Here is a 25,787-nt window from a genome sequence, read left to right as displayed (position 1 = left end):
TTAATGAATTCCTAATTAATGCTCTTTGCGCACTTGATTTATGTGTTAGCAGATTATATTGCTGTTCTGTGTCCTACTGGTTGGAAAGTTCCTACATAATGTCACACCTGGGTTGAAATCGGAAGTTTTCCTGCTTTCTCCAAAAAGACAGTGTTTAAAATTAAAGATGTTTCACAAATGTAGTTAGTTTAGTTAGATACCTTTTAATTATGATGTAATGGTTGTAGGTCTGTCCATAGTCCCGATAAAACAGAGCCACATATAAAACTGTCTGCATCCTTACATTTTGTTTCAGGATTATGCCATATCATGTGTGAGAGAAAGTGAATCATACAGTTCCAGGCACTTTATAACATCACACTAAATCCAGGCTAGTGACTTGAGATGACCAACTGCATGTCTTTTTAGTTTTCGGGGTCTGACATGTCTCTTATGAGGTCTGGTAATGTGATGTCATTGCATCAGACTGAAATAAAAGGCAAGAGACCTCTGCCCAGACTGATGTACATCATATTACTTGTTACTGAACTCAAACGTAAATAACATGGATAATGTGATCTAAGAGCTCTTCCTTTTTGCCATGTCCATTTACATTCTTGTTGCAAGGGAAAGCATTTTGTCATTAAAAGAATAATGTTTGTTCATTCTGATTAATTGTCATTGTTAAGTAGTTCAGTAGTGTTTTAAAAGTACCAATTTTCATATTTTTTATCAAAATAGTTTTTCGTTATGGACAAGGTGAATATTTCACCTTGTGTCTGAAAAATTGGGATGGGCTTTGTTTCACATAGTTTCTTTGACATTTTATACACTAAAGTCAATTAACTGAGAATATAAGCAGCAGATGTATCAGCCCTGAATCAGTCTTTAGTGAACCAAATCCCAAATAAGCTAGTAATTACGAGCAGAATGATTGAAATTAAATCTAAACCTCATATGAATGCAGTATGCTTGTGTCAACATTTAGATACGAATCACTGGATTTTTTTTTTAAGTCAATAAAAGTCAAAATCGGAGGAACTGTTTAATATTTGGGGAAGAAATCACAGGTACACATGCTGCCATATCACCCACACCATGTTATTTGCAGCAAATAATCTTTAAGGTATTCTTACCCAATGTTATTTTTTTCTAATTTAGCCATTGGGCAGCCAGTGTCAAAATAAAATAATTACACGATTAATTCATACAAGCACATGTAATAAGCAAAGTCACTGACATGAATTATCACTTGAAAATAGCTGAATGTGTAACAGCTCCACCAGTCTTTGTATATTGTTTTCTCTTGCTGTGTGAATCAGATATAACCTCATCAGATAAACAGACAGTGTCACACAGCTCCATTAACCAAGTCTTCTGGGAAAAGTACTTTTTAATACAGCTCTGCACCTCTGTTGCTGATGAGTTTGAATGAGCTCAAACTCAATGAGCATTTATTTTCTCTCTAATTTATTTGCTGTTGCATTTCATTTCCAGTCCAATTCACCCTCATAATCAGATGGCAATTAGTGAAGCATGAATCACAGAGAGCAGCTCAGTTTAACTCAGTCCCTTTCATGACACCTGCACGTTCACAACAACACAGTTTGGAGAAGCATTCTTTTATTCCAAGTAAAATCTTAATTAGTTCATTTTAAACAGCATTTCTAATTCCATCAGAACTCTGCAAAATGTAATAAAACTTTTGTTGCATCGTGTTTTAAAGAAGGACTTTAAATATATTTTATCTTGCAAGGCTTTTTATAGCATTGCAGTGTTTGGAGACATGATTACATATCAACACATGGGCCAACCTCCTCAACAACTTTGGTTTTGGTACAAGAGGAAAAAAAACTCACTATCAACATTTAAGAATCTTTAATTCACACTAGTAATAAAATTGCATTACATTTCATAAAATAAATGTTCCAGTTTATATATACAGAGAAAACAGACTGTACATACCCTCCAGTGAACCATTTCTAAAATAAAAGAAAACAAACCTGAAACAAATTTCACAAAACATACAAGCAATACAGTGCTCAGCTAAGCAGGCACAACTGTACATCAAAATTTGTAACTGCTCAGTGTTGGGGTGAGGGAGGGGCAAAAAGTTGAACATTTACAATAGAGTCCTTAGGGACTGATAAAGGGGTCTTAAAAAGTATTGCAGGCAAGCAGACAGACGCTTGTCTTTTTCCAAGTGCAGCAGAACATCCATCTTGTGTGTAAAGTGTGGAGCCAATTGTTGCTGCCATGAGGTTCCAACTATTGAACCTGTGTCTCAAAGCTCCCATTCAGCTGGCCCTCCTCATAGTCCATTTGACACAAAATCATGTTGTTTTTTAGGAAAAACTTGTCCCCCACACAAAACCTGTTGGCAGAGAAAAACAAACAAAGGCAGGACTGTTGTTAAAAACGCATAGATGATTACTGTTGGCATTAACACAAAGTGGTGTCTGTGTGTGTGTGTGTGTGTGTCTGTGTGTGTGTGTGTGTGTGAGTGACTGTCTGACTTCACTCTGTCTCATCTGGCAGTGAAAACATTGCACTTAAGATCAGCAGGTAATGGCGATTTTGTTTAATTGCACACATTTGGCCCAAGACGTTTTGCCTGATGCACGCTGATACTGTGCCTCGTCAGGTTCAAAGCCTGTTTTGATGGCCATCATAAATGTGTGGCTTCAAATGAAAGTAGATTAAAACCCTGTCATTTTGAAGCAAGCAGACCCGTGCACTGGTGCTCAATGAAAGACAGGTCAACTCTCCTCGGCCTGACAAAAAGCCGCTGGCGCCACAAGAGTTTCCAGGGAAACTCTGCCACAGGGTTAGCTATTCACACACCAGTTTGGTTCCAGTGCTCGAGAATGTTTTTCCTCTAAAGTCTCAGTCAATTGAAGAGGGAAAATAACACATAGCAGCCTGTCCTACTGATGTTCTTCTCTGTGCAGCTGTTTGTTTGTGTGACAAAGTGGAGACAGCTCCATAATGTGACTGAAGGGCAGCGAAGATAAGAATATAGCAGAGCATAGCTTGGCTTTAGTAATGTGCCAGGCTGGTAAAACAGTCACGGCCATGGCAATTCTGTGCCAGATGAGACCTGGCTTCATGTCTGCCAGCTGAGAAAAGAGGCTGCAGTAATAATTCCCTTACAGCAGGTGTTCACTATGGTAACTGAATCTGGCCTGCAGAAGGTTAATGGGCTTGTGCTGTGTGGAAGAACAGGGTCACAGCACCCCTGACAAGCATGCAAAGGACGTTCTGCTCCCAGAGTGGTGCCATTACTGACAATGTATTAATGGGGGAAAAAGCAATATTTGGGTATGTCATCTTTTATGTACATCATAGCATAGGCTTTGTGCTCACTCCAATTTTATAAAAGTTTGTATCACTAAGGAAACAGCACTTCACACCTGTGTAGGTCCTTTGTTCCTTATGAAGCAGCACACCTCTGGAGGACTTTATTTTTTGTAGCTCCTATACCAAGACCTAATTTTACATCTCTCTGGCTTAAAAGATTTACAGATCTAGACACAAACAAGGGCAGTCTGCCAGCCGTGTGTCACAATAGGAAATAATTAGCAGGGCAGTACAAATGCAATAGAGAAACCTTTATCCTTGCAACACAGGAATACAATTGCTGTTTTCAGGCGTTAAAACTATGGTCTGCTTTAATGTGTAAAAAATATTTAGGCTATTGGCCACTTTTACACTCAATTCTTTTTTTTTTTTTTTTTTAAATAAAAAGGCAATGCTGTTGAGCGGTTATGATCCCCATTCTTACCTCTGGTTACAAAGCTGACAGGCAAAACAGTCCAAATGGTAAACATTATCTCTGGCTCTCATCACCATTTCAAAGGCTGGGATCAGTTTACTGCAGGCTGCACAGTTCCCCGTTGTACCAAAGAGCCTGAAAGACAGAGAGCACAGACAGAGATTAACCCACCTTCTCTTTACCTTGATGCAATGAAAGAGCAAACAAAAACGTACTGACAGTAAGAACAATAGCAAAGAAATGCTGGGATGGAAGGAGAAACGGGTCAAAATGGAAATAGACTGAATGTAACGCACAAATCTTTCTTGGCAGCCACTTGGTATTTTTGTTAGTGAGAGTTACAAACATAGATCTTAATTCTTGGCTAATGATCTAATTAAAATAATCACATGGTTTTAATCTTCTTCAAAGAACCCCCCCACCCCCTCCCTTGCACATTGCAAAAGCAGTGAAAACAGATCTGAGGCAAACCATTTGAGCTGTTGAAAGTTTTCTAAACTTAAATACCTAATGAGTCTATCTCCAAAGCCAGCTGGGTTTTTACACAAGAGGCTGCATTCTCTAATGTAGTCCCAAGTTCAAAAAGATTTCTGTTACGAGCATTCGTGCTCAATCCCTTTTCTTTACTTTTCCATCTCGTGTTTTTTATTCAGAGAGGACCAATGATGGGAGACAATGATGGGAGGTGTAACCTTGAAGAGTTGACTAAATGTTCCACAGTGAACAGAGCCGCTGCTGCTTGTTTAGGCTTATTAACAAAGAGCCCAGTGATAAAGGTCACAAACTGAGCAAGGAGGCAATGGTGTAGAGCTCCTCGCTCCTCAAAGCAAAGGAACCTCAGTGCTTTTCACAGTCAGATTTACATTTTCATTTTCCAAGCGCCTGCCCCTATGTTTAATTTGAAGATTCTGAATCGCAGATAGATTTATATATTCTGCAGCAGGAAAAGCACCGTTTCACAGCTTTGCAAGAGGGGATAAGGCAACAGCAGATTCCAACAGTATGTTAAACACTCCCCCCCCCCCCAAAAACTTGTAGGGCTCGGACAGAGAAGTCGCACTGTTGATATTCTGCCTCGTTTATGCTAGTCCCATTCAGTTGCTTTCACCTTGTTAAAGTAAATGTCTATCCAGCAGCCCTGCTTCTAATTAGGGGCCACTGCCCCAGAGGAGCAGGAGAGGCAGACACAGAGGGAGAAAGGTTGTTATATTCCATGAGAGGGATTCACAGGGTGTTAAGCAGAGACATTGTTACAACTGGTTACTGTTTCAGTGAAAACAGAATGTTCTCATACAGTAGACATCTGCCACCCACAGGGCACTCACAGATGTTTTGTTTTTTCTTCACAGAGATGCATTAAAAACTGATTTTTGCTTATCCACAAACAATTCTCACAAATTCAACACAAGTACAAAAATGGACCACATATCAGCTCCATAGAAACTTATCTCACCATTATATTCTAACATTTTGTAATATATTATAACATTTTTTTTTATTGTATGAGAGCTTATGTGCTGTGGAGGCACATTGTCCAGAAAAAGTGAACATAAAAAGAAAAGTTTATTTACCTCATTTTTGTCCACCATTCACCAAAAAAATATTCCCCATTGGACAAACACACTTATTGTTTCATTGTGACACTTGAGTGCCAGGTAATGCTGCAGGTTTCACCACACCTGAGTTCTGCTGCACTGAGGGAGTCACACAGTGATGTCTTTTTCAATCCCTCAGGGAACCGTGGCTATAAGAGAGCCTGGGTCACTTACAGCAACTGACATGTACACACCTATAACAGCTCGTAGGATTATTCTAAACCAGCTCCATTACACCCTGCTGGGCTGTGGACATGGTGCTCACTTGATACACACAGGTTGTGAAAAAGCCTGGTAGGGAAGCCCAGCTCGCTGCTGACACAAAGTTCTACTTTCTGTCAGAGGAGAGTGTGAAATCTAGCTTTTACCTTTCAGATATGTATATATCTCATTTCTCTGCAAACCAATAATCCACATATTGTGCGTATAACCTATTTTTTGCTTTATTTTAGGACACAAAGAGGTTTTTCTCTCATCAGGACTTTTTACATATCTTAATTAGAGTAGATATGTGGCATTTCACCTTTACTGTAGCCATAAGTACACTAGCCATAATCAAAGCGGCATTCTGATTTAGTTTAAAAAATGTATTTTATAAAACTGAGAGCATACAAACACTAAATAAAAGGACTAAAATATACTAAATGTCAGACTATGTCCCATGTTCTGTTTATGACTTACTTTTAGAGAAAACTCAAATATTTTAAGCACTAGAATTATGCATGAAATTTTAGTTTGATGATTTCCAATACTATGCAGCCATGAAAACATAAATGCATCATCTTATGAGAAAATAATTCTGATTATGTCGAGGGTTTTCTCAGTCCAGGATTGACTGGAGGCCCGAGCTGTAAAACATAACACCAGCAGAAAAGGAAATGCCCACTCCGACAACACTGCACCCGAAGTCTGATAGCAGTGATAAATGGCCTTTATGCATAAAATTGTCAGGTTCCCCTTTAAGACTGTTTTATTAAATTATTACAGAGGGCACAGCAGGCAATGCCACCAAGGTAGCATGCTTTACTTAATGTGTGCTAAAGCTTGTATGTTTAGTTAAATCCCACTAACACGGCAGAGATATTAAAAAATAAAAATATATATCTTCACTATAACACGGAAGAGTTTAAATGTAGGAAAGTGCATCAGATATGCCTGCTCACATTTTTTCATACAATAATTAATGTGTCTGGGTTATAACGTGGCATCAACATCCGGCTTAATTGAGCTCCTTGTGCTAAGAGGAGATTACAGCTTGAGATAATTGTTCAAACACATTACACTCTTCTCTTCCTGCTCCTATGAAGCTAAAAGCAATCAGATTTGAACCGCCACTGCAGAAATCTCATGAGTAACAGCTGAAGGGGTGCTGCATATAGTAAGGAATAAATGGTTCACACCAAAAAAAAAAATATATGAAGAGGCAAATTAAAAGGTCAAGAGATTCGATGTCAACTAAGAGAATGTAATATGTTTCGACCAACATGAAGTAAGTGACACAAAGTGAGATAGATTACGTCTAGTCTAAAGCAAATTAGCAACCTGCACATGTATGGACACAGTACTCCAATCTGCAATATGTTCTATATATACACAGTAAAACTATGTTAACAGTTGTTCCAGTACATTTTTTTTACTTGATATGCTTCACAGCATTGAAACAGTGCCTTCAAAGAACAAGGTTGCGGATTACCTTAGAAAAACATGAATTCATTTAATTTACAATGGATTCTTTGTTTGAATAGACTATTTTCTGCAGAAATCCCACATATTGTTCTGACACATGTCCTGTATTGTAGGAGTGCAGTGGCTCATGCACTTCAATTTCCCTGGTCGTTTGGATTAAATAAATCAATATTCTCAAAAGGAAAGTGAAAAAACTTCAACATCAACACAGGTTTTTTTTTACATTTCTATTTAAACAGAATGTGAATGGTGAGTTTCTGGAAAATCTGGGAGTATTGTTCATGACTTCTATAATAATATAATATAATATCATATATTGAGCCCGTCGAGTTTTGACGATCAATCATCAACTCTGCAGCAGTGTTTAAAGCATAGAAAGTTATTATTTTAAAAAGTCACTTCTATGGTTCACTTTAAATAGGTTTGAGGGCTACAAGTGCTGATTTGGATTGCTCACCATAACCTGTTAGACATTCTGGCACGGATTTCTCAACAGGATAATGCAGTATAAGAAAGTGAAAGCAGACAGGCTATTTATTGGATGAGTGTGTGAACTTTTCATCAAGCAGTAATACCACAGTGTAGAAATATTCAGCTGCATCTGAAAGTCCTGCAGTGAAAATGTTACTAAAGTAAAAGTAGTAGCACAAACGTATGAGTATAAAGTATTAGTTTAAGGGGCAAAAGTAAAAGCTCATTCATAAACTGAATAACCTTAACATTTGTCTGATGATGATATGTTTTAATTCTAATATTTGAATTTTAATAACTTTACACTGCTGAGTAGATGGTGAACTTCACCTTTGGATCCATAAATTTTATTTTTTATTTTTCAGGTTTTAAAATATTACTATTACTATAGTAAGTAAAAGTATAATATTTACCCCTTGTAATTGTACCGTTTAAGTTAAGTAAATGTACTCATACACCATTTATTATATGCCCCCTTTTATAGGACTTAATAGTTAGTCAGGCTGCAACTGTAGTAGTTACCATAGTGGTACTGTGAGAAAAAGTCCATTTGAATTTCCATTTCAAAGTCCAAAGTGTCATCTTCTAATGTCTTATTTTATCCAAACAGTCCTTTGTTTGCTATAATAAATGACAAAGAACCAAATTTGTATATTAGAAAAAATAAAATCATCACTCAAGTCGTTTTGGTTGAAAAATGACGTGTAACAAACTGATTATGATAGTACTCTAGCTTTTTAATGTTTTGTTGTTTAACTCACTGATGAAATGACAAATCTCTAAAAGATACTAATAGTATTCACAGGTATCCCTGCGACCTATAGTCTCCAACACAGGAGAACAACCAAGAGTTCTTATTTAATAGCAAAATGTAACTTTGTGTGCTGATGTGAGCTGTTGCAAGCAGAGTTGGACGGCAGGAATGTAAAGAAGCTCAGTTCTCCTTCCTCTGTTATTGAGTTATTACAATGGGTCTTTAGAGAAAAGAGGGCCTTTTTTAGTTCTTTCAACTTGCTTCTTTGCTAACTTCAAACCCTTAAAGCTCCTACAGTGCATCATCTGCCTCTCTGAATTGCTTCCCTTAGATTGGGCTGTGGCTCTTGAAGTTTTCTACCTGTTCTCTGAGCTCTTTGAGACTTCCCTGCCTGCACAGGGTTTGTCAGATTTCATAAAAGGGAAAGCTGTTAATGCATGCATTGCATGTTCTGACCTTCCCCAGCAGTTGTGTCATTTTGAAAGCGTAAACCTTTCTGTTCAGATCCATCTTGCCCAGAGAAGAGCAGCAACTGTTACAGGAGGAGAGCAATTGTTTTACTTAGTAAAGTAGTAAGGAGAGGACATATTTGAAAAACAGTCACATACAGACGGGCGCTATCATCTTCCCCCTGCTATTTTACCGGTTTGTGGATAACTTATAATGTCCATTATCTTGAAAACGTTTTCCTCTTACAGTTAATTATACCCCATTTTGATAAGTGGATGACTATTATGTCCTCTCTAATATTTGAAATAGAAGATTAAATGATTTCAGGCTTCAAGTCCTGATGATCACACCATGACTAGATTGTCAGCCCTCTGGTGACGTCTTACGATCCAGAGATGTCGACATAGTAAATGCCTAATTAATCTATTATTCTCCTTTGTAATGAAACAATAGGGTCATATAGCATAAGAAAACCCTCTTTATTCCAGGAAGTGAACAGGGAGATTGAAAACTAATTTGAACTATTTGTTGATGTAATAGTTTTGGGAGCAGGTGAGGACACTGGTTAAGGTGTGTGTGTGTGTGTGTGTATGTGCTTTTGTGTTTGTGTGTGTCGAAGTGTAATATTCAGGAAAGCGTGAGTGCATTCAATAACTTGCTAATGCCACTGAAGGACAATCACAGATGGAGCTCCTATAATAATTAATGTGAACATGGCAGGGTTCCAAAGCCTGGGAAATAACCAGTGTGTTTGATCCACCCGCTTGTCTTTAATGAAGTGCAGGAGGCTAATTCAGTGCACAGATTTAACTTCATTACTGCAGGTGAGGGGAGCCTTCGTCTTACTGCACAGAAAAGACGGAATGAAAAGGAAATTGGTGCCGGATGGAGACTGCATCACCTACTTTCAAATACTCTGGTCTCTCAAACTGCCTCTACTCTACACGCAAGGCAAGGTTTTTAATTTGTTCCATAATAGAATTCATCTCAAGCATCTCTAGCCATTAAGTGTTCTGCATTTGTCGCAGGCTGAAGAGCAGGCGAGTGGGATGGATTTCATTAGGCAATCCGGGGCAACAGAGAAGCACTGAAAGCGCTCTCCTCCTCTTTCCTTTTTATTCTTATCATAGTATTCCTAACTCTTGATTTCATATGTCATTCTCCTTTTTTCATCCCTTCTCTGACCTCTACATCTTAGTGGTCTAATGTGCGAGAAAGCTTTTCCTTCTCCTTTCACTGTGCCAGTTAGGCACTTATGGCTTGGGGGTTGGGGTTGCTGTCCTTTCAGCAGATGTATTTTACCAAATGAAACTCTGAGCTTCATCATTTTTGCTTTCTCTTGGTCATTTGCCCATTTATTATTACCTCATCTGCACCATCTGCCCCTTCTGGGGGCAACATCAGGTCTTAGTGGACATCTCACTGCATCTTAAAAGCATTAACTCTGGGTGGGAACTGATGGATGGTAATGGCCTATCTCTGTGTAACGTCCCTAAGCGCCTCTCAAGTGGACTGCGGGCTTCCTCCAGGTCATAGGAAGAGCTGAGATGAAAGTGAAATGTCATGGAGATCCTCAAGTGAGGTAAGAAGAAAACCAAGTTGATTAAGGTCTTTCCTTTTGATTTTAGTAGCCATTTGAAATGATGGTGCTCTTTTCAATTTATGCTCTCTAATTAAAACTATAAACTTATCCAAACCTAAGTGGGGAAATGTAAGGTGAATATATGAGGAATGGAGAAAGTGAGGAGGACAGTGCAGGACAGGGAGTTTTTGGGACAGGCGGCCTAGGGCACTGGCTTCCCTAAGTTGGCCCCAGGGGGATTCCCTCTGAGATAAATGGTAGGATCTCATTGCCAATGTGACTTAACGCCCAGGAAATGGTCATGTTTAATTTAACAAGCAGATGGTAAGGGCATCTGAAGGGGGGGTTAGCAACAAGCCTGCCTGGAGGTTTCTCATAGCCTGTAGGTCTGGTACAACAGAGAGTCAGTCTACTTGATGACAGAAGCCCTCTGTGTTCATGTAAACACAGAAAATGATGAAAGGTGATAGTTGGAAGACAAATTGGTGGAAAACAATAATACAAGTTAAAAACATGTTACTATTATATATTGCTTTCTGTTTTAACTGTTTGGCATGAGAGCGTGATTTAAGTTGAACAGGAATTTTAATTTATGCAGTTGTATTTTGCACATTACAAAAAAAGAGATATGCTGCTCCAAAAATGCCCCAAATGTTCCTTTTTCTGTGCCACCCTAAAACAACGTTACCTCCTGTTATGTGCAAATTCTCTTTATATTAGGATTTGCTGTGATGTAGTTACAACATTGAGGAATCTCTGCATGATTTAGATCAAATCATTTAGAACCGCAGGAAACACACACACACACACACACTTTGAAACACTGCACATGGTGGTAAAAAAAAATACTTGTTGATCCTTTCATGTCACGCAGCTCTTTGAAAGGCGCCGCTTTTGCGTTTGTTGTGAGTGGAGAGAGGTGATTGTGTGTGTTTCTTGCCTCAGGTAGTCCCTACGACAGAGGATGAGGTTGGCTTTCGTATAGAGGGTGGAGCCCACCTCCCCCAGGCGGCAGTCACAGCAGGCACATTTGAGACAGTCCTCATGCCAGTATTTGTCCAGGGCCTTGAGCAGGTAGCGGTCTTTAATCTTGCGATTGCAGCCGGCACACCCCTTCTGTTTCCCTTTGGGCTGGACGGAGAGCATCGGCACACCTGTAGTGATAAGGAGACAAACAGCCATGCGTGATTTACAGCCCAGAAACACAAGTGACTTTTCATATTCTCTTTTTGATAAGCCGGCTGCTTCTCGAGGCGTCTAAGCCTGGCCTCGCGCACTACTACATCGTGCTCCCTACCTGCTTCATATGCATTAAAGAAAACATTCTTCCATGTAGATAGGCACACAGGTCACATTGGACTACAAAGCCCTGGTTTACTTGTTCCACTAAGAACATGCTGTAATACAAAAGTTACAAGATCACTTGCAGTAGGTTTCAGAGGAAGAGGCATGTGTTGTGAATACAGGGCATACAAGACAGCATGCTTATTTAGCTTACTGTGTATTTACAGCAGGCTGTGTAGTATGTTAGTTACCTACCATTTCATCAAAGCCCATTTCACTCAACTGTCCAGAGCTGTAAAAGCTCCTCATGGGCTTTGTTTGGTATAGATTAACATTAACCTTTTAAAAAGCCTCTGACCACAAAAACGTTGCTACCAGACCCCGGTGAGATATGTTATGGCCTAAGTGCCTTTTAGCATACACTCACTCGCTGTGTTTCATACACACACACACACACACACACACACACACATACAGAGGGACACACACAGGCACAGATGCACAGACACATGTGCGCACACAAACCACAAACACACACAGTGTTCCCTACTCAGAGCATTACAGCCTTTCCTCCTTTTACACTTATCTGTACTCATGTGTCTGCAACGAGCGAGCCTAAGTTATCAAACTCGCAAATTGCCCTGCTGTCACGCAGGTCCCTTTTAAGTGCACCTTTTAGCCTCCTAAAGGACAAATAAAGTCCATTTAATAACTGCACTAAACACTAATAGTCTATGTGTGGTTGACATTTTCTGTTTGGACTAAAAGCCCCCCTCAGGCCACTGCTGGTACAGAGGCAGGGGCGCGTAGCTCCCCTCCGTAGCACTAACAGGTCTGCCACAGCTGAAAGCACAAGACAACAGCTCTTAAGACACTCTCTCACACACTGAGCTATTGATCCGTCCAAAAGAACACACAGTGGACGCCACTTGCCACTCTACTTTCAAAACACATTTCTCTCTCTCTCTCTAAAAAAAAAAAAAAAAAAGGCTGGACACTCTGCATCACAGGGGGTTAGGGCAGCATTTTGTATGTGCGAGTATCTCCAGCCTAAAGGTCCATTTTAAACACACGTTACACTGAGTTATGTATGAAATGTCACTGCTTTACTGTTGCACTTTAGAGATGCGCACAGTCACATTTTGTCGAGACCAAATAAAGTTTTTATTTTCACTTCTATAGCAGCATGCAACAGTGTACCGTTAAGTGTGAATGGGGTCATTCTGTAGTTAGACCTGCTGTTTGACTGTAACGTCTGTGGTTTGCTCAGTGATAAACACAACCTCAGCTCGTAACAACGGACTGCTTCACTCTGTGCACTACTTTTCTCAGCTAAGCCTGTCAAGTTCGTTCTCTTTCACAAAAACCTTAGACCACTTTTCAAAAGGAGTTCTTTGGAATAGGAAAGCATATTTTCCCTCTCTTTCTGTCTCTCTGCATGCACACACATCTGCACACGTAAATGCACTCACAAAGTGCCTTATTGAATCCAGATTTGCTCTGCAATTTTTGGCTATCCACACATCAATAATGCTATGAATGTAATATAATTAGCATTTCCCCTTTTAAAAAAGAGGTGAAAGAAATAGGAGAGCTTGTTAGTCAAATTTATGGCTTTACTTTATATGTCAGTAAGTGCTCTGGTAGTGTTGAGCCGTCTTATTTCTTTATCAGAAGTGGAATGGAGAGGCTAATTGGTCCAGTGCTGGTGATGGGAGCCATCAATTAGTGTTCTGCCTGCCCTGCAGCTCCCTCACCTCCCTCTCTCCCCAAAACAGGCCTCTTGAAGTTGGCACATTAGGATCACAAAACCTGCTATAAATACCAATGTTCAGTGTAAATGAAGCTAAAAAGCTTCAAATTCAAGCCACACTGGATAAGGGCGGACTCTTCTACCTGCATTTCATGGCTTGTTAGGGGAGCTCTCTGCAGGTATGCCAACAGTGCTCGCTTGACAGGCTTCTACAGAACTAAAAACAGTCTTAATGAGGAGAGAGAAAATGCCTGTGTGTGTGTGTGTGTGCGTGTGTGTGTGTGTGTGTGTGTGTACTCGTGTTTGAGTGTGTGGAAAAGAAAGGAGTTGCTGAAATTCCCTTGGGGATCACAAAAATCTTTAATTTGCCTTTTATGACACCTAATTAGTTATTCTACTCAAAATCTTTGCTTTAAATAAGAGTACTAATTATATAAAAAGGTCGTTCCTCCACCTCCGGAGAACTACTCATAATTGGTTGAGACCACCACACGCCATGCACTCCTCAGACATATTACGTGTGTGTTTTACATCACATTTGAAAAGGCCAAATCCTGGAATTACTGCATGCCACCCACCCCATGTATTAGATGCATGCGTTGTTAAAAATCCTGTTCAGCATCATTACAGTGACAATGCTGTCTTTATGCACATAAGGTTCTGTGTTTGTAGTTAGTCTGACATCCATGTTTCTATGCATACGTTCTACTCCTTCAGGCCTGGAGACACATGTCTACCAGGAAACCACTATGTACATTCAACTCATTCCTCTTTCTTGAAGCTATTGCAGAGAGCAAACATGGGTTTGATGTCTTCTACCAAAGAAGCCTCTGGAAAACAGCTTGAACAGTAATGTAGCAAGCACTAGCTCAAACCTACTAAACAAAGAGCAATGACAGAAAAAAAATGAGTGTGTAAAGTAAATGTCTTTTCAATTCCCTTAATGCCGTGAGACATTTTCTTGCACCTGTCACCACTCCCAGCGCTCTGTGAAACTGTGGTGTTGAACAGAGCCTCCCATGCTTACCACCTCCCAGAAAGAAAAGCTGCATTATGAAAGGAAGCAGCAGACTAGGAGGCAGCCTCCACTTAATCCAATCCATTTAACAGATACAAGTGCCACTGACCTTCCAGTGTCATTTGATGTCACCAAAAGCATGCCTCTTCACATCACGATTCGTTCTCCAACAAGGGATGCATTTTACCCCTCAAAGTGGAGACAGAGCACTTGCCCTGCCAAATATCCTTCCTGAGAAGGAATTTAATTTGCCATTAGTGCTGTGTGTAAAGGCCCTGTCATCTCTCTCTTCTTCCATCCATCTACTTTCTTAAAGATTGCATCTTTCAAGACTATGTACAGTTAGTTTTTCTCAGCCTAAGCAGTCTGTCAGAGCATGTATTTTCCATTATAGAGATAGCATCCGATTTCTATGTTAGCCCATTTAGGCATCCGTCTTTACAGCTATCAAAAAAAAAATCACATCAGTCTGCTAACTTTTTTGATATATTTAAGGTTTTAAAAGAAATTTGCTGTTTGGAGCACTCAAGGAAAGATCTCAAAGTGGAAAAATACAATTATCACATAGACATGGCATAACCTACATTTTCTCAATCTGGACAGGAATGGGTGAAAGCAAAGATGATTTGCCCCTAGTTCTCATTTCCTGTCATTATCACTAAAAGTGACTTTATTGTTTTGTAAAAAACTGTTTGATTACTGATTTTAAAACAATGCAGGTGAATACAATACAGTTGTAAAGAAAGTGGCCATAAATTCCTTGCTATCCTTCACTACACTAGTAGAAACATGATCCCAGTGGAGCAGCTGCTCTCCCAGGCACTCAACGTTAATGCAGAAAGTACAGTTACATCTGAAACTGTGTTTTGTTAAATGTCTTTTGATCAATTAAAAGCACTGATACCATGGTGTGATGCAGGCTTTGCTGGTTCGCAGGGAGGTAAAAGATCTTGATGAGAATCACTCAGCCTTCCTGACACACGAGGTGGGCTTTCAAGGAGGTGGAAGCAGGCCCTGGGTGGGCCTCCTCTCAGGGGCCCCTATAATTCAAGCTTGTAGCTGCAGCAAATAAGAGTGTTAACCAGCAGCATGGTGAATACACAGAGTGGGATGCTCAGGGAAATTAGATACTACATTACCAAATGACTGCATTTAGCTGGAACAAGTGCATTTGTCGTCGTCATCATCATCTTTTAATTAAACACATTAATCAGACAGAGATGGCTATAATCAATATATATAAAAATAATATAATATATTATTATACTTTGTACCTCCTATGCATAAGAGTAGAGACAGAATAAAAAATGACTACGTAGGTACTGTATTACACAAAATCTTAGTGAGTCTCGGCTTTAGAGGCTACGGGGGCCCGTTTTTAACTCCACTCTTTTATGCAGCCACTGTAAATACTGTGACCATGGCAATCCCAAATAAAATCTGTCCCTGGGCCAAGGTGTCTGCCACTAAGGTTAATAGGGATCTCATGCAGATGTCTTGCCATTGTGTGCATGAATCAGCCCCTTTCATTCAGCTTCCGTCATCGCTGTAATTGAGCCCACAGACACGTTTCTCTATCACCAAGACAAAACACAAGACATCTGGTAATAATATCAGCTGGGATACACATGCCTGTTGAAAGCAGGCTGATGAGTGTATTTTGAATGATAAGGAAAGTAAAGACCACTGATTCACTGTCTGATTCATGTTTTTATCCTTAGTTTGAGCATGTGCGAGGAGTAAAAGAAAAAAGGCACACACACACACACTCTCTCTATCTTAAATTAGGCAGTTTCGTACCAGGCCCAAGTCAATATTACATTTCATTCTGTGTTTCTTTTTTTTTTTGTTTCACTGTTAGAGTCTTCTGTGTTACTGTACAGCATGCTACATTTCCAGATGGTTGTGTATGAATGCTGGGGTCTGTGAGGTGATTTCTGGGACTGTATGCATGCTATGATTATGACATAATTAACACCCACAGTAAGTGGGAGAGAAAGCAGACAGGGCTAGTGCGAATGAGGAGGGGACTGTTCATTAACAAGATGCACTCTCTCAAACTTTGCAGCTTGCTGCGGCTAATAAGCCCCGGTGAAACGGAGCCCAGCCGTCCCTTGCATTGACCCTGGCACTGCCCAGGATAAGGGAGGGTTTTGTCTCCTGGAATAATTGCTCTTTTCACATGTTACAAGTGTCCTGACCCTCACGGTCGGCAGCCACTTTCCCTACCATAATTACTCCTGATCCGCTCCAAATGAGTCAGCCGCATTAGGGCTGCAATAACACTGGCCCAGCTTCAAGCGCGGCATGGGGAGTCTCAGCAGAGCAGCCTGGAACAGGACTGCCTTTTCTCCCAGCCCACGGTCATTTCCATCACGTCAGAGGTGCATTTCTTACACTTGAAGTCAGCACGAAGGCCCTGGGCCTTTTTCTGAGGCTTACAGAAGGCATTGTTAGCTCCTGGTGCTCACTACTCACTGTGGTTTGGCTGCAGACTCCATCCCAATTAACGGAAAACTTCATTAGGGTGTTTTTTTTTTCCACACTTTTCAGTCCCTTATTATTTTTAATTTATTCACATGGGGTTAATTAAAAGAAATGTATCACAGAGATATGCAACAGCTTTCTAATTAAATTCATTGCAGCTTTTTTTAAAGACATGAAACTGGCAGAGTTTCCAAATTATTACAGAAGGCGACTTGTTCCAACACTTGGTTGCTCAGTAGTAGGGTGAGATTAGAGCTCTGCAAGGTAAACTGTCTACAGCAGAGAGAGAGAGAGAGAGAGAGAGAGAGAGAGAGAGATGGAGCAAGAAAATAGGAGTGAGGGAATAAGATGAATGAGGAGGAGGAGAAAAGACACAAACATTCAAGGTTTTATCATGCAGGGTTACCCCAAATAAACCCACGAGAGCGTTAAAGACTGTCAGTACTGACAGAGCAAGGGGAAGATTTTGTATTGAATGTAGCTTCAAATGTTGGCCTTTGTTGGTGGTGTGAGGATTTTGGTTCTTAAAAACCGTTTCACCATTTTCGGAGCTGAACACAGCTTCAATTTCAATCCTCATATAGATTTGAGACATTTAAGTGAGCAATCTGAATTTCCCCCCCCAAGAGTCTCTACTTAAAACTGAAACCTATTCTCGAGCTGTATACTTTTAAACATTAAGAGAAGAGGCAATCATATCTGCCACTTCACGATTCTTGGCAAAAAAAAAAAAAAAAAAAAGTAAAAAAATAAATAAAATAAGATCTCAAACCATTAGACCTGTCACAGCCACTTTCCGCTATCCGGAACAGAATAATGCACAAACACTTTTTAGTCCACATTAAAAATGCATTTGGAGAGGAATAAATGTAGCCCCTCTAAAGTTTGTGTCACTCATGAGGTCAGGAAGTTATGTACAAAATCCTCACCACTCCCCAGCAATTACTGCACACTTATTATTTCAAAGGATATGCCAGGAGACAGGTGTGCCATTCAGGGTCCTCAGTGTGTTGAAAATGGAAGGGAAGAAGGAACACCATACTGTGGTGCACTGTGTGAGGCTCTTTAATCTTGAATAATGCAAATTCCCCACAGGGGGCAGTTATTTGGCAGAACAGGCCTCTAATGTCATTCAAGTACCTATTCCCACATCTGATGGGGTAAATAATGAGGGAGGTTGCTTGGGTGCACAGTTAGGGAAGAGGTCTTCATGAAGATTAGGTGTGATGTCACGTGGGATGGGGAACTAGGCTCTCTTGTGCAGTACAGCTTGTTCTAGAGCCCACAAGAGAGTAACATCGTAGATGACGTTGGCTGATGTTTGATTACGAAATGGTTTTCTTTTAATAAATTCCTTTTATATTACCTCATTATATTAAGACTAGCCCTATTTCCTAGAGGGGTAATTCTTGTTACTGACTAAAATCAAGTGGCAATTCTGCTGGTCAAATGAAATGAAATAAAATTAAATGAAAAGAGATGTGATTGGAATGGGGGGTAAGGGGGGGCTGAAGGCTGTGAAACAAGTTTCCGTTAATGTGGACTTAAGTTGAAATGTGTGTGCATGGTGGCTGTCATTTACCACTGAAGTTGTAGTTGCACACATCATAGTTAAGCACTAATTAAATCAACAACTTCAATATCCAAAACCTAATTTACTAGCTTTAAGAGGCAAATAACCACCCCCCTGAATCACAGACTTTAATTAGCTATTTAAGATTTGATTTACTGAAGGTCATCCAGTAGGAGATTATTCTCAGCAAGTTGGTTCTTATTTAAGAGAAGGCACCCCAGGCTTTTCTATTTACTAACAAGATAGCTGCAGTATCTTGAAGTGTGGAGCTGCTGCCCTCCTTTTCCCTGGATTGTTGTACTAAAACGCAGTTCTAAGAAGCCTTTAATTTGGTGGTTTTCGACCTAAATAAATTCACGTGACATTTTGTTTTTGCCAAAAATAGCCAAGTAAAGGTCATTTTATGTTGGAGAAATACCTCCTGTATCTTGCAAACCGCTACAATTTATAGGCCTGCAGAGGCAGCTGTCTAGTAAGATCAAAACAACTTATGTGTTAACTGCTGTAACGTGTGCATGTGTTATTACACTTCATAGTGCAGGGTTAGGGCTTGTAAACTCACAAGTGACACACTTTCAATGCTCAACCTGCAGAAAACTGATTACAGCAATGGGAATATTATTTTTTAGAAAAGCAAGACTGAAAGTTGAAAGGTCCCACTAGCAGCCCCTAGAGGCTGTGCTCCTACTTACACCCCACAACAACAAAATGTCTTTACTGACCAACTAAAAGTGCTTTCCTCAGAGGCACACAGGCTGGGAAAATAACACATTAAAATGCTCAGCAGCGATGATCAGGGCTTTAGCAAATAGGAAATAAGGCATGGGCAAGACTTCCTGTTGGCACTGGGATACAGCAGGCTGGTCCAGATCGCTCACTTCTCCTAAGGCCCACGTGTTTGACTCTAAATAGGAGTTCCCATCAAAAGATTTCTTAGCACAGTTCATATCTCAAAACCCACACACACAGTATACCTGAAGCTTCCAACGTGCTACCAGAACATAAGAGCACCAGCACCAGTATAAACATGCACACGAGAGCTTGACTGTTTAGTTGCTTGTTTGCAGATATCAGCTAATGAATAACTTTTTGGTGTGTACTTGCCAAAGAAGTTAAAGATTCTGAAATGTTCCATATCTTCTCTGGGAAAAGTTTATTTTTCAACTTCAAAATGTTCCGCTCAGTATGTATCCATCTTAAATTGTTCATGTTATGTACTCATGCTTTTTTTAAACATCACCATGTTGATATCGCTTGGTGCATTTTTAAAACCTCCAGTATCGTTCAGGCTCTAACACATAAACATAAATACTTACGCATATGCAGCCCTGGCTCGTTCATTTAAACAAATATGCATCAGGGGACTACTTCAGCTGGGATTAAATAAGACCTATTTAATACTGAATGAATAACAGTAGACCTTTTTATTTAAAGACACATTAAAGCATTAAGAGACATCCGTGCAGTAATGATTTGAGATTTAGTTTACACATGAATAATGTACTGTAGTAATCGAATAAGCATTTGTGTTTATATGATATGTTACAGCACTTTTTCACTGCAACAAGAAGGGTGAGCAGAGTATATTACTGAACTGTGTTCTCCTAACGTCATTATATGCACATTATAAGTCCTATAATTCTGTCTTTTTAATCTCTAAAGTAAGGCTGAACAAATGGAAAAAGAAAAATAGTCAGAGAAGCATCTAGAAAAAATGTATTTGCAACTTAATGCAACCTCCAACCACTAACCGAGTCAATTAGGCCAGGTGTCAGCCGGTAGGCATCATTGGCTGAAGTGTGCGAGAGCATCACCTCATACGAAGTTGTATGAAAACGACGAGCTAATTTAATGGAGTTCAGAGCTTACTGTGTGTGTAGTGTTTCGGAGAACACTGCGGTTGGAGTGAGAAAGGGCTGGTCAGCTGGGACTTTGATGCTTGTTTGCATCTTGCCGTTGGTACATTTTTTCCAACCTTTTATACATCTGCTATATTTGTGTGCATGATAGAGGGGGAGTGGGAGAAGTGGAGGACACTGACATGAAAAACAAAAAAAGAATGAAAGCAGATTGAGTTAAGAACACGGTGGTCGAATAAATAAGTTACACTATAGTGTGATGTTCAGCCGTAGAGTTTGAATTTCTACCGACACAAAGTCCTTACACTGCATGTAACAGGTGACACTTTCTACTGCAGGTACAGTACTCTATTGTCTTTTGAAGTAAAACAGTCATCTACACATCTTAACACTTGCACTCACTTGCCAAAAAACCGTAGTGACACTATATTTTGACATCTGCTCATCTCAAGAACTTGCCGTATGTCATCTCTCCTATCTTCTTTTACTAAGCTTATGATGACAGAATAAAGAAAAAAGTGGTTTTCCAGAGCGCAAAAAATGCGATTTACAGAGTGCATCAGAATGTCAAACCAGTCAGAACAGTGCACAATAGGTACACTGCAGAATAAGTAACTTTGTGTGGGGAAAAAACTGATGAGGTGCTGCAGGAAGTGCACGTATGTTTGTAAAGGCATCAGGTTATGAATATTTTTCCTTCCTGCATCAACATGAGTGTAGTCAGCAGCTTGAGAGAATCACCAGCTGCAGTAAGGCCTGCTTCAGACAGGTTCAAACAGATCAATTAGACTGTAGGAAGCATGTGAGACAATGAAATAGTGAATGTGAGCAGTAACTGTTTGGCTTCTTTAAAATACCAATTCATGTCGACTCGTTAGCATGTTTGTGGATTTTGTAAAAGGTTTCATTGCAGCATTTCACTGATATGTTCATGTAATTTTGTGGCACCTTTACTTCAGCAACATTTGCTGTTTTCACACTCAACTCAACAACATACCAAAAATCCTTCTTGATGTTGAAACACGTGATTTGGGTCGGACTGAGTAACACAACGCGGGGCTCGTCCGTTCCCTGTTATGCAAGTGGCTAAGATCTTGTTGTGTGACATTTGTATGATAATATGGCACGCATGTGGCTTCTAGCGATAATAAAAGGGATGCTCTTACAGCTCAAGAGTGCATAATTGAGTTTGTGTGCCACACTGATGAGTGCAGCCATTTGCATCGAAGGCAGGTGGGCGCACTCGCTAACACGTGTCTCTTAAGTCTCAATTCAGTTCCTTTGAATTCCACTAAGATTATGGAAAATGATACACATCTCCGGCACTCGTAGATGTGAAACGATCAGCACTGATAGGGATCTAGAGGTTTAGTGGTAACAGGCGAAATCGTCTCCGCTGAGAATTCTGCATTTGTAAGATCAGAAACAGATTAGACGGAATTAAACACTCACAGATGAAAATGGCATAAATGTGATTTTTTTTTCCTGAGCTTCGCTAAAATGAATAGTGAGAAGAGCTTTGGTATAATATGGACAAAAAACAGAGGTGTAGAATTGATAATGTTGTGATTATCACACCTACGTCAAGCGTGCTGCAACTATTTGTTATGTGTATGCAAATGAATGTTTTCGTGCATTAATTGTGCAACTATTTAAAACACACAACTTCCTCCTGACAATCTGTGTTACAGACAAAATTGCCTAAGCAACGTAGGTGCCTGAAATAAAGCTATATTAAAAAAAAGGTGGTGACTTAAGAAATATCAAACGTAGCAGTGCGTAATATTGTTCAGGGCCCAGAGCACAAAAACCAGACGTAATTTCAATATTTGAAATGGGCAAGTTTAATTTTGAAGTAAGAGCAAACCAATAAGCTGAGAAAATAGCAAATACAGGGGAGTAAATTGCATTCCTTTGGAAAAGTGAAAAGACTTAAAGAACATATAAAAGTAATCTCCAACTGGAAATTAGAAATCAACCCTCAGAAACCAAATAAAAGAAAAGAAATATTACTGTCCACTTTCTAAATCAATATAACATCGCTACAAGACAGTATTACCATGGTAACACCGGTAAAGAATGAAGCAATTCTTATTATTTCAAAATAAAATTCGGGACCCTGAAGCCTAAGTTTTATTACAGCAGCCGACAGATCACCAGTCTGTATTCATCTGCAGCGTTGCTTTTCAATCACATGCTTTATGAATGTACAGGATGATAACAGGGTCATAAATTAACAAGGAAAGGTAACCAGAATTTTATCAGTAGCAGGGGGATTTTCTTCTGCTCAGCTCTGTAAAGAGTTTACTGACGTTGTGTTAATGTTCAGCAAAATGTGCCTTCGGTGTGGACTCACTTTCTTCTTCTACAGTTGGTATGAAGAAGAGAAAATGGCTGAGTTGCTCTTTCCTCTCAAATTAGGCACAAATTGGAACCTTCGAATCGTACGGAGAAATAAAATGTTGACACAGAATATTTCGGCGCATGTGTTGCTTTTCATTGCAAACCATGACCTGCATGTTAGGTCATTTTCACACAGCAGTGCCTGCACTCCTTTCACAAGTCCTCCTCCAAGCTTTCAGGTACTGTACCAGGCAGTGTTTTGTAAGTTAATGAATGCATGATGCGAGATAATGGTGATTAGTTTATGTCAGTGTAAAACCAACATGTTTTAACTGTCGTCCACCGTGAATGTTCTAACTACCGGCAGTCTGTCTTAAATCTGACGTTACATTTCTGACTCTTGATAAACTGATGCCGTGGGAAATTATTTGTAACAGGCAGATTTTCTCAATGGAGCTAAGATAGGGGAAGGGGGGTGGGGCTGGGGGGGCACAGGCATTCATTTCTTGTTATTGCTTTTGTAGCACAAATTGCTGCAGACTTTTCTAAGAGGAGTCAGAGTTCACAAACCGTCTGCCAGGCAGGCAGGAGCATCGCTTTGTTGCCAACTAGGATCGCAAAAATGAGACCAGACACACTGATGCTCTGTTTTATAGACCACATAAGGACAGAAGTATGAACACTTAAGGAGCGCACGCAGACACGCACAGGCACACCAGTGAATCAGTCAACAGAAACAGACAGTAATCATGCACAGACACTCATGTGGCCGCCCAAAACCGCCCGCCCACCCCTCCCTCTCCACATATACACACGTTTATTTGTGCAGGCACTAAGTGGGTACATTAGACAAGAAGGTTGAATTGACAAGCCTATAACTTTAGGGCCAATAAACGCCAAGAGGCACCACAGTGAAAGAGACCTGGACCAAGCAGCTCTGTTGACAACTTGGCCAAAATGCTTGGAGCTGCTGGTCGGGCCCAGCAAATAAAGGGTGAAGCTTTTAGGCAATGAGCAGCAGGTGATCTCAGCTTTTCTGCAAGTCCTAATGCTCCTAAAAGCCACTCTCCCTGGTTCTGTAATTGGGCATCAGTAGTTAATGTAGTATTGACTGCATTACATGCTCCTGTGCATCCTTTCCCACTAATGCCATTTGCATCACCTTGTACATTTACCATATTGCTTAGCCAATAACTGTTAAAAGCAATCTGAATCATGAATCATACAGGGAACTTGTATCTAGACAGACATCCAAAGGAGACAATTTACAGTTGAGTTAATTTGGGTACATTAGCAGCACAACATGGGATCAGCCAGACAGACCAATTTATGTCTCTGCCGCAATCCTTTTATTGGTTTTTTTGATGTGTAAGTGAAAGGATGCTCAGCTAAGAGATACGAAATATCCATTTTCATCAAACATAAATAATGGGTCACAAATGCATCCATTACTTTTAGACATGGAGGAGCCCAGGATAAAGTCGGACGTGCGAGATTGTGCTTTAAGAAATAGCACAAAAACGGTTGATTAGTGGAGACTGTGCGTGTTAGCAGGTGGTCTGTGTTGTCAGTAAAACAACACTCTCTCCAAGTAGTGGCACAAGAAAGAAAAGCATCTGGAAGAACTCAATCCGAGTCCAGGCAAAGCCTTTTAATGCTGCATACAGCCTCCATCTGAATTATTATTATCATGTAGTATAAATTAAAATCCACATGCTGAGCACCATTCAGAAGATGACAAATTCACTGCACGACTCAGTATCAGTTTAATCCAAAAGGGGACGTCATTAGCGGCGAGTTTGATTTAAATTAAAATTAATTAGATTGCCTCACCCATTAACCTAAATACATTGAAATAGATAAGTAATGCAAGTAGGCCTATTTGGACGGAAAGTGAGTGAACGGTGCACGGCGCTATCCATAATTTGCAATCAAGTTAAAAGCACTCTGCTGTCATCTCCCATCCCGTGGTGATGTCAAAGGCTGCCTCGCTAACTTCACAGACGCAAAAAGCACTTAGAGCAGGAAAAGCAAAGAGGAGCCACATGCACTGCAGCGTCTGTGGAGTAACCTCAAACTCTGGGGTTACGCAGGGAAAAACGCCACAGAATAAACGCGCAACTACATTAAACTACACTGCAGTTTGTCAGTGGGAGGCTATTTGTGTCAGTGCATCCCAACTTCATGCTACACAAAGCCACACTATTCAGGCTCCTTCGCGAAAACACGGAGCCTGTCGTGACTGAACGGGGTTGGGAAAAGCCACTAGAAAGCGGAGGCTGCGGGCGCGCAGGGTCCGGGGCGACAGGAAACACTTAACGTGTAAAATGTCAGTAGTTTCAGCTATGTCAGCCGTGTTACTCCCCGGGTTAAAGCATCACAGGGTCGGAGATGCTACTCACCCTCTTCCTTGTCCAACACCATCGTCCTGAGGAACGAGGAGTCCTTCCCCGGGCGATCCGTCCTCGGCTCCAGCAGGCTGCACCGATCGGTCTGCTCGGAGCTTCTCCTGGAAATGGCTTTGAAACGCGCGGTTGACTAGACTACGCCTCGATAAAGCAAAACCCTGGAAAGATGAATTGCCGTGTGCACGTTTTTTTTTTCCCCCTATCAATAATAATTCACACACGGAATACGCGATGTGCGCGGCGAGGTCCCCCTATCCGGACTGAACTGAAACGCAAATAAATAGCGATCAACCCGCGTTGGCTGCTCTTGATAAATTCCATGCGAATGAAAAAAAGGCAAAACAATGAAAAGCGATATAAATCTAGTGTCGCCTATCGGGGATCTGTGCACACACGGACGGATCGGGCGCTCCGACTGGACGGCTCAGCTTTGCTCGCTGTTAATATTCTCTCCTTCTCGTTCTCATTTGCTCCCAAACAGCAACTATATTCAAACAAATCCAATTGCAAATCTGACAACTGCTAAAAGCGAACTCACGCCGCCTCGCTCCCAGTTTATGTGCCGCGCTCGCCTCTGCTGCTACTGAATAAATGCGCGCAGTTTCCAGAGACCCTCGGATTCCCCTGTTAATTAAATCAATTCATTATGCTCAGATCTGATTAGCAGCCCTTCCCCCCTCTTTGAATCAATTATTCAATACACAAACATAATTGCTTGTGCCAGAGGTGTCTAAGTATTAGCTTATTTAACTCCAAGGACACTAATTACC

The 25,787-nt window shown here is 40.5% G+C and overlaps 1 protein-coding gene across 1 annotated transcript; it reads right to left on the bottom strand.

The window, feature by feature from the left end:
• Positions 1 to 1,066: 1,066 nt before the first annotated feature.
• On the bottom strand, positions 1,067 to 25,787 carry lmo1 (LIM domain only 1). The gene is made up of 4 exons (XM_026377695.1): positions 25,012 to 25,787; positions 11,233 to 11,446; positions 3,764 to 3,889; positions 1,067 to 2,353 (listed from the first exon to the last, which is right to left on the bottom strand). Exons 1-4 carry the CDS (start codon positions 25,031 to 25,033, stop codon positions 2,248 to 2,250), a joined length of 468 nt encoding a protein of 155 aa, XP_026233480.1. The 5' UTR covers positions 25,034 to 25,787; the 3' UTR covers positions 1,067 to 2,247.

The sequence above is a fragment of the Anabas testudineus genome, chromosome 3 (genome assembly GCF_900324465.2).
Source record: "Anabas testudineus chromosome 3, fAnaTes1.2, whole genome shotgun sequence".
In the NCBI taxonomy this organism is placed as follows: domain Eukaryota; kingdom Metazoa; phylum Chordata; class Actinopteri; order Anabantiformes; family Anabantidae; genus Anabas; species Anabas testudineus.
The sequence above is the reverse complement of the archived record's forward strand: the minus strand, read 5'-3'. Positions and strand labels throughout refer to the sequence as shown.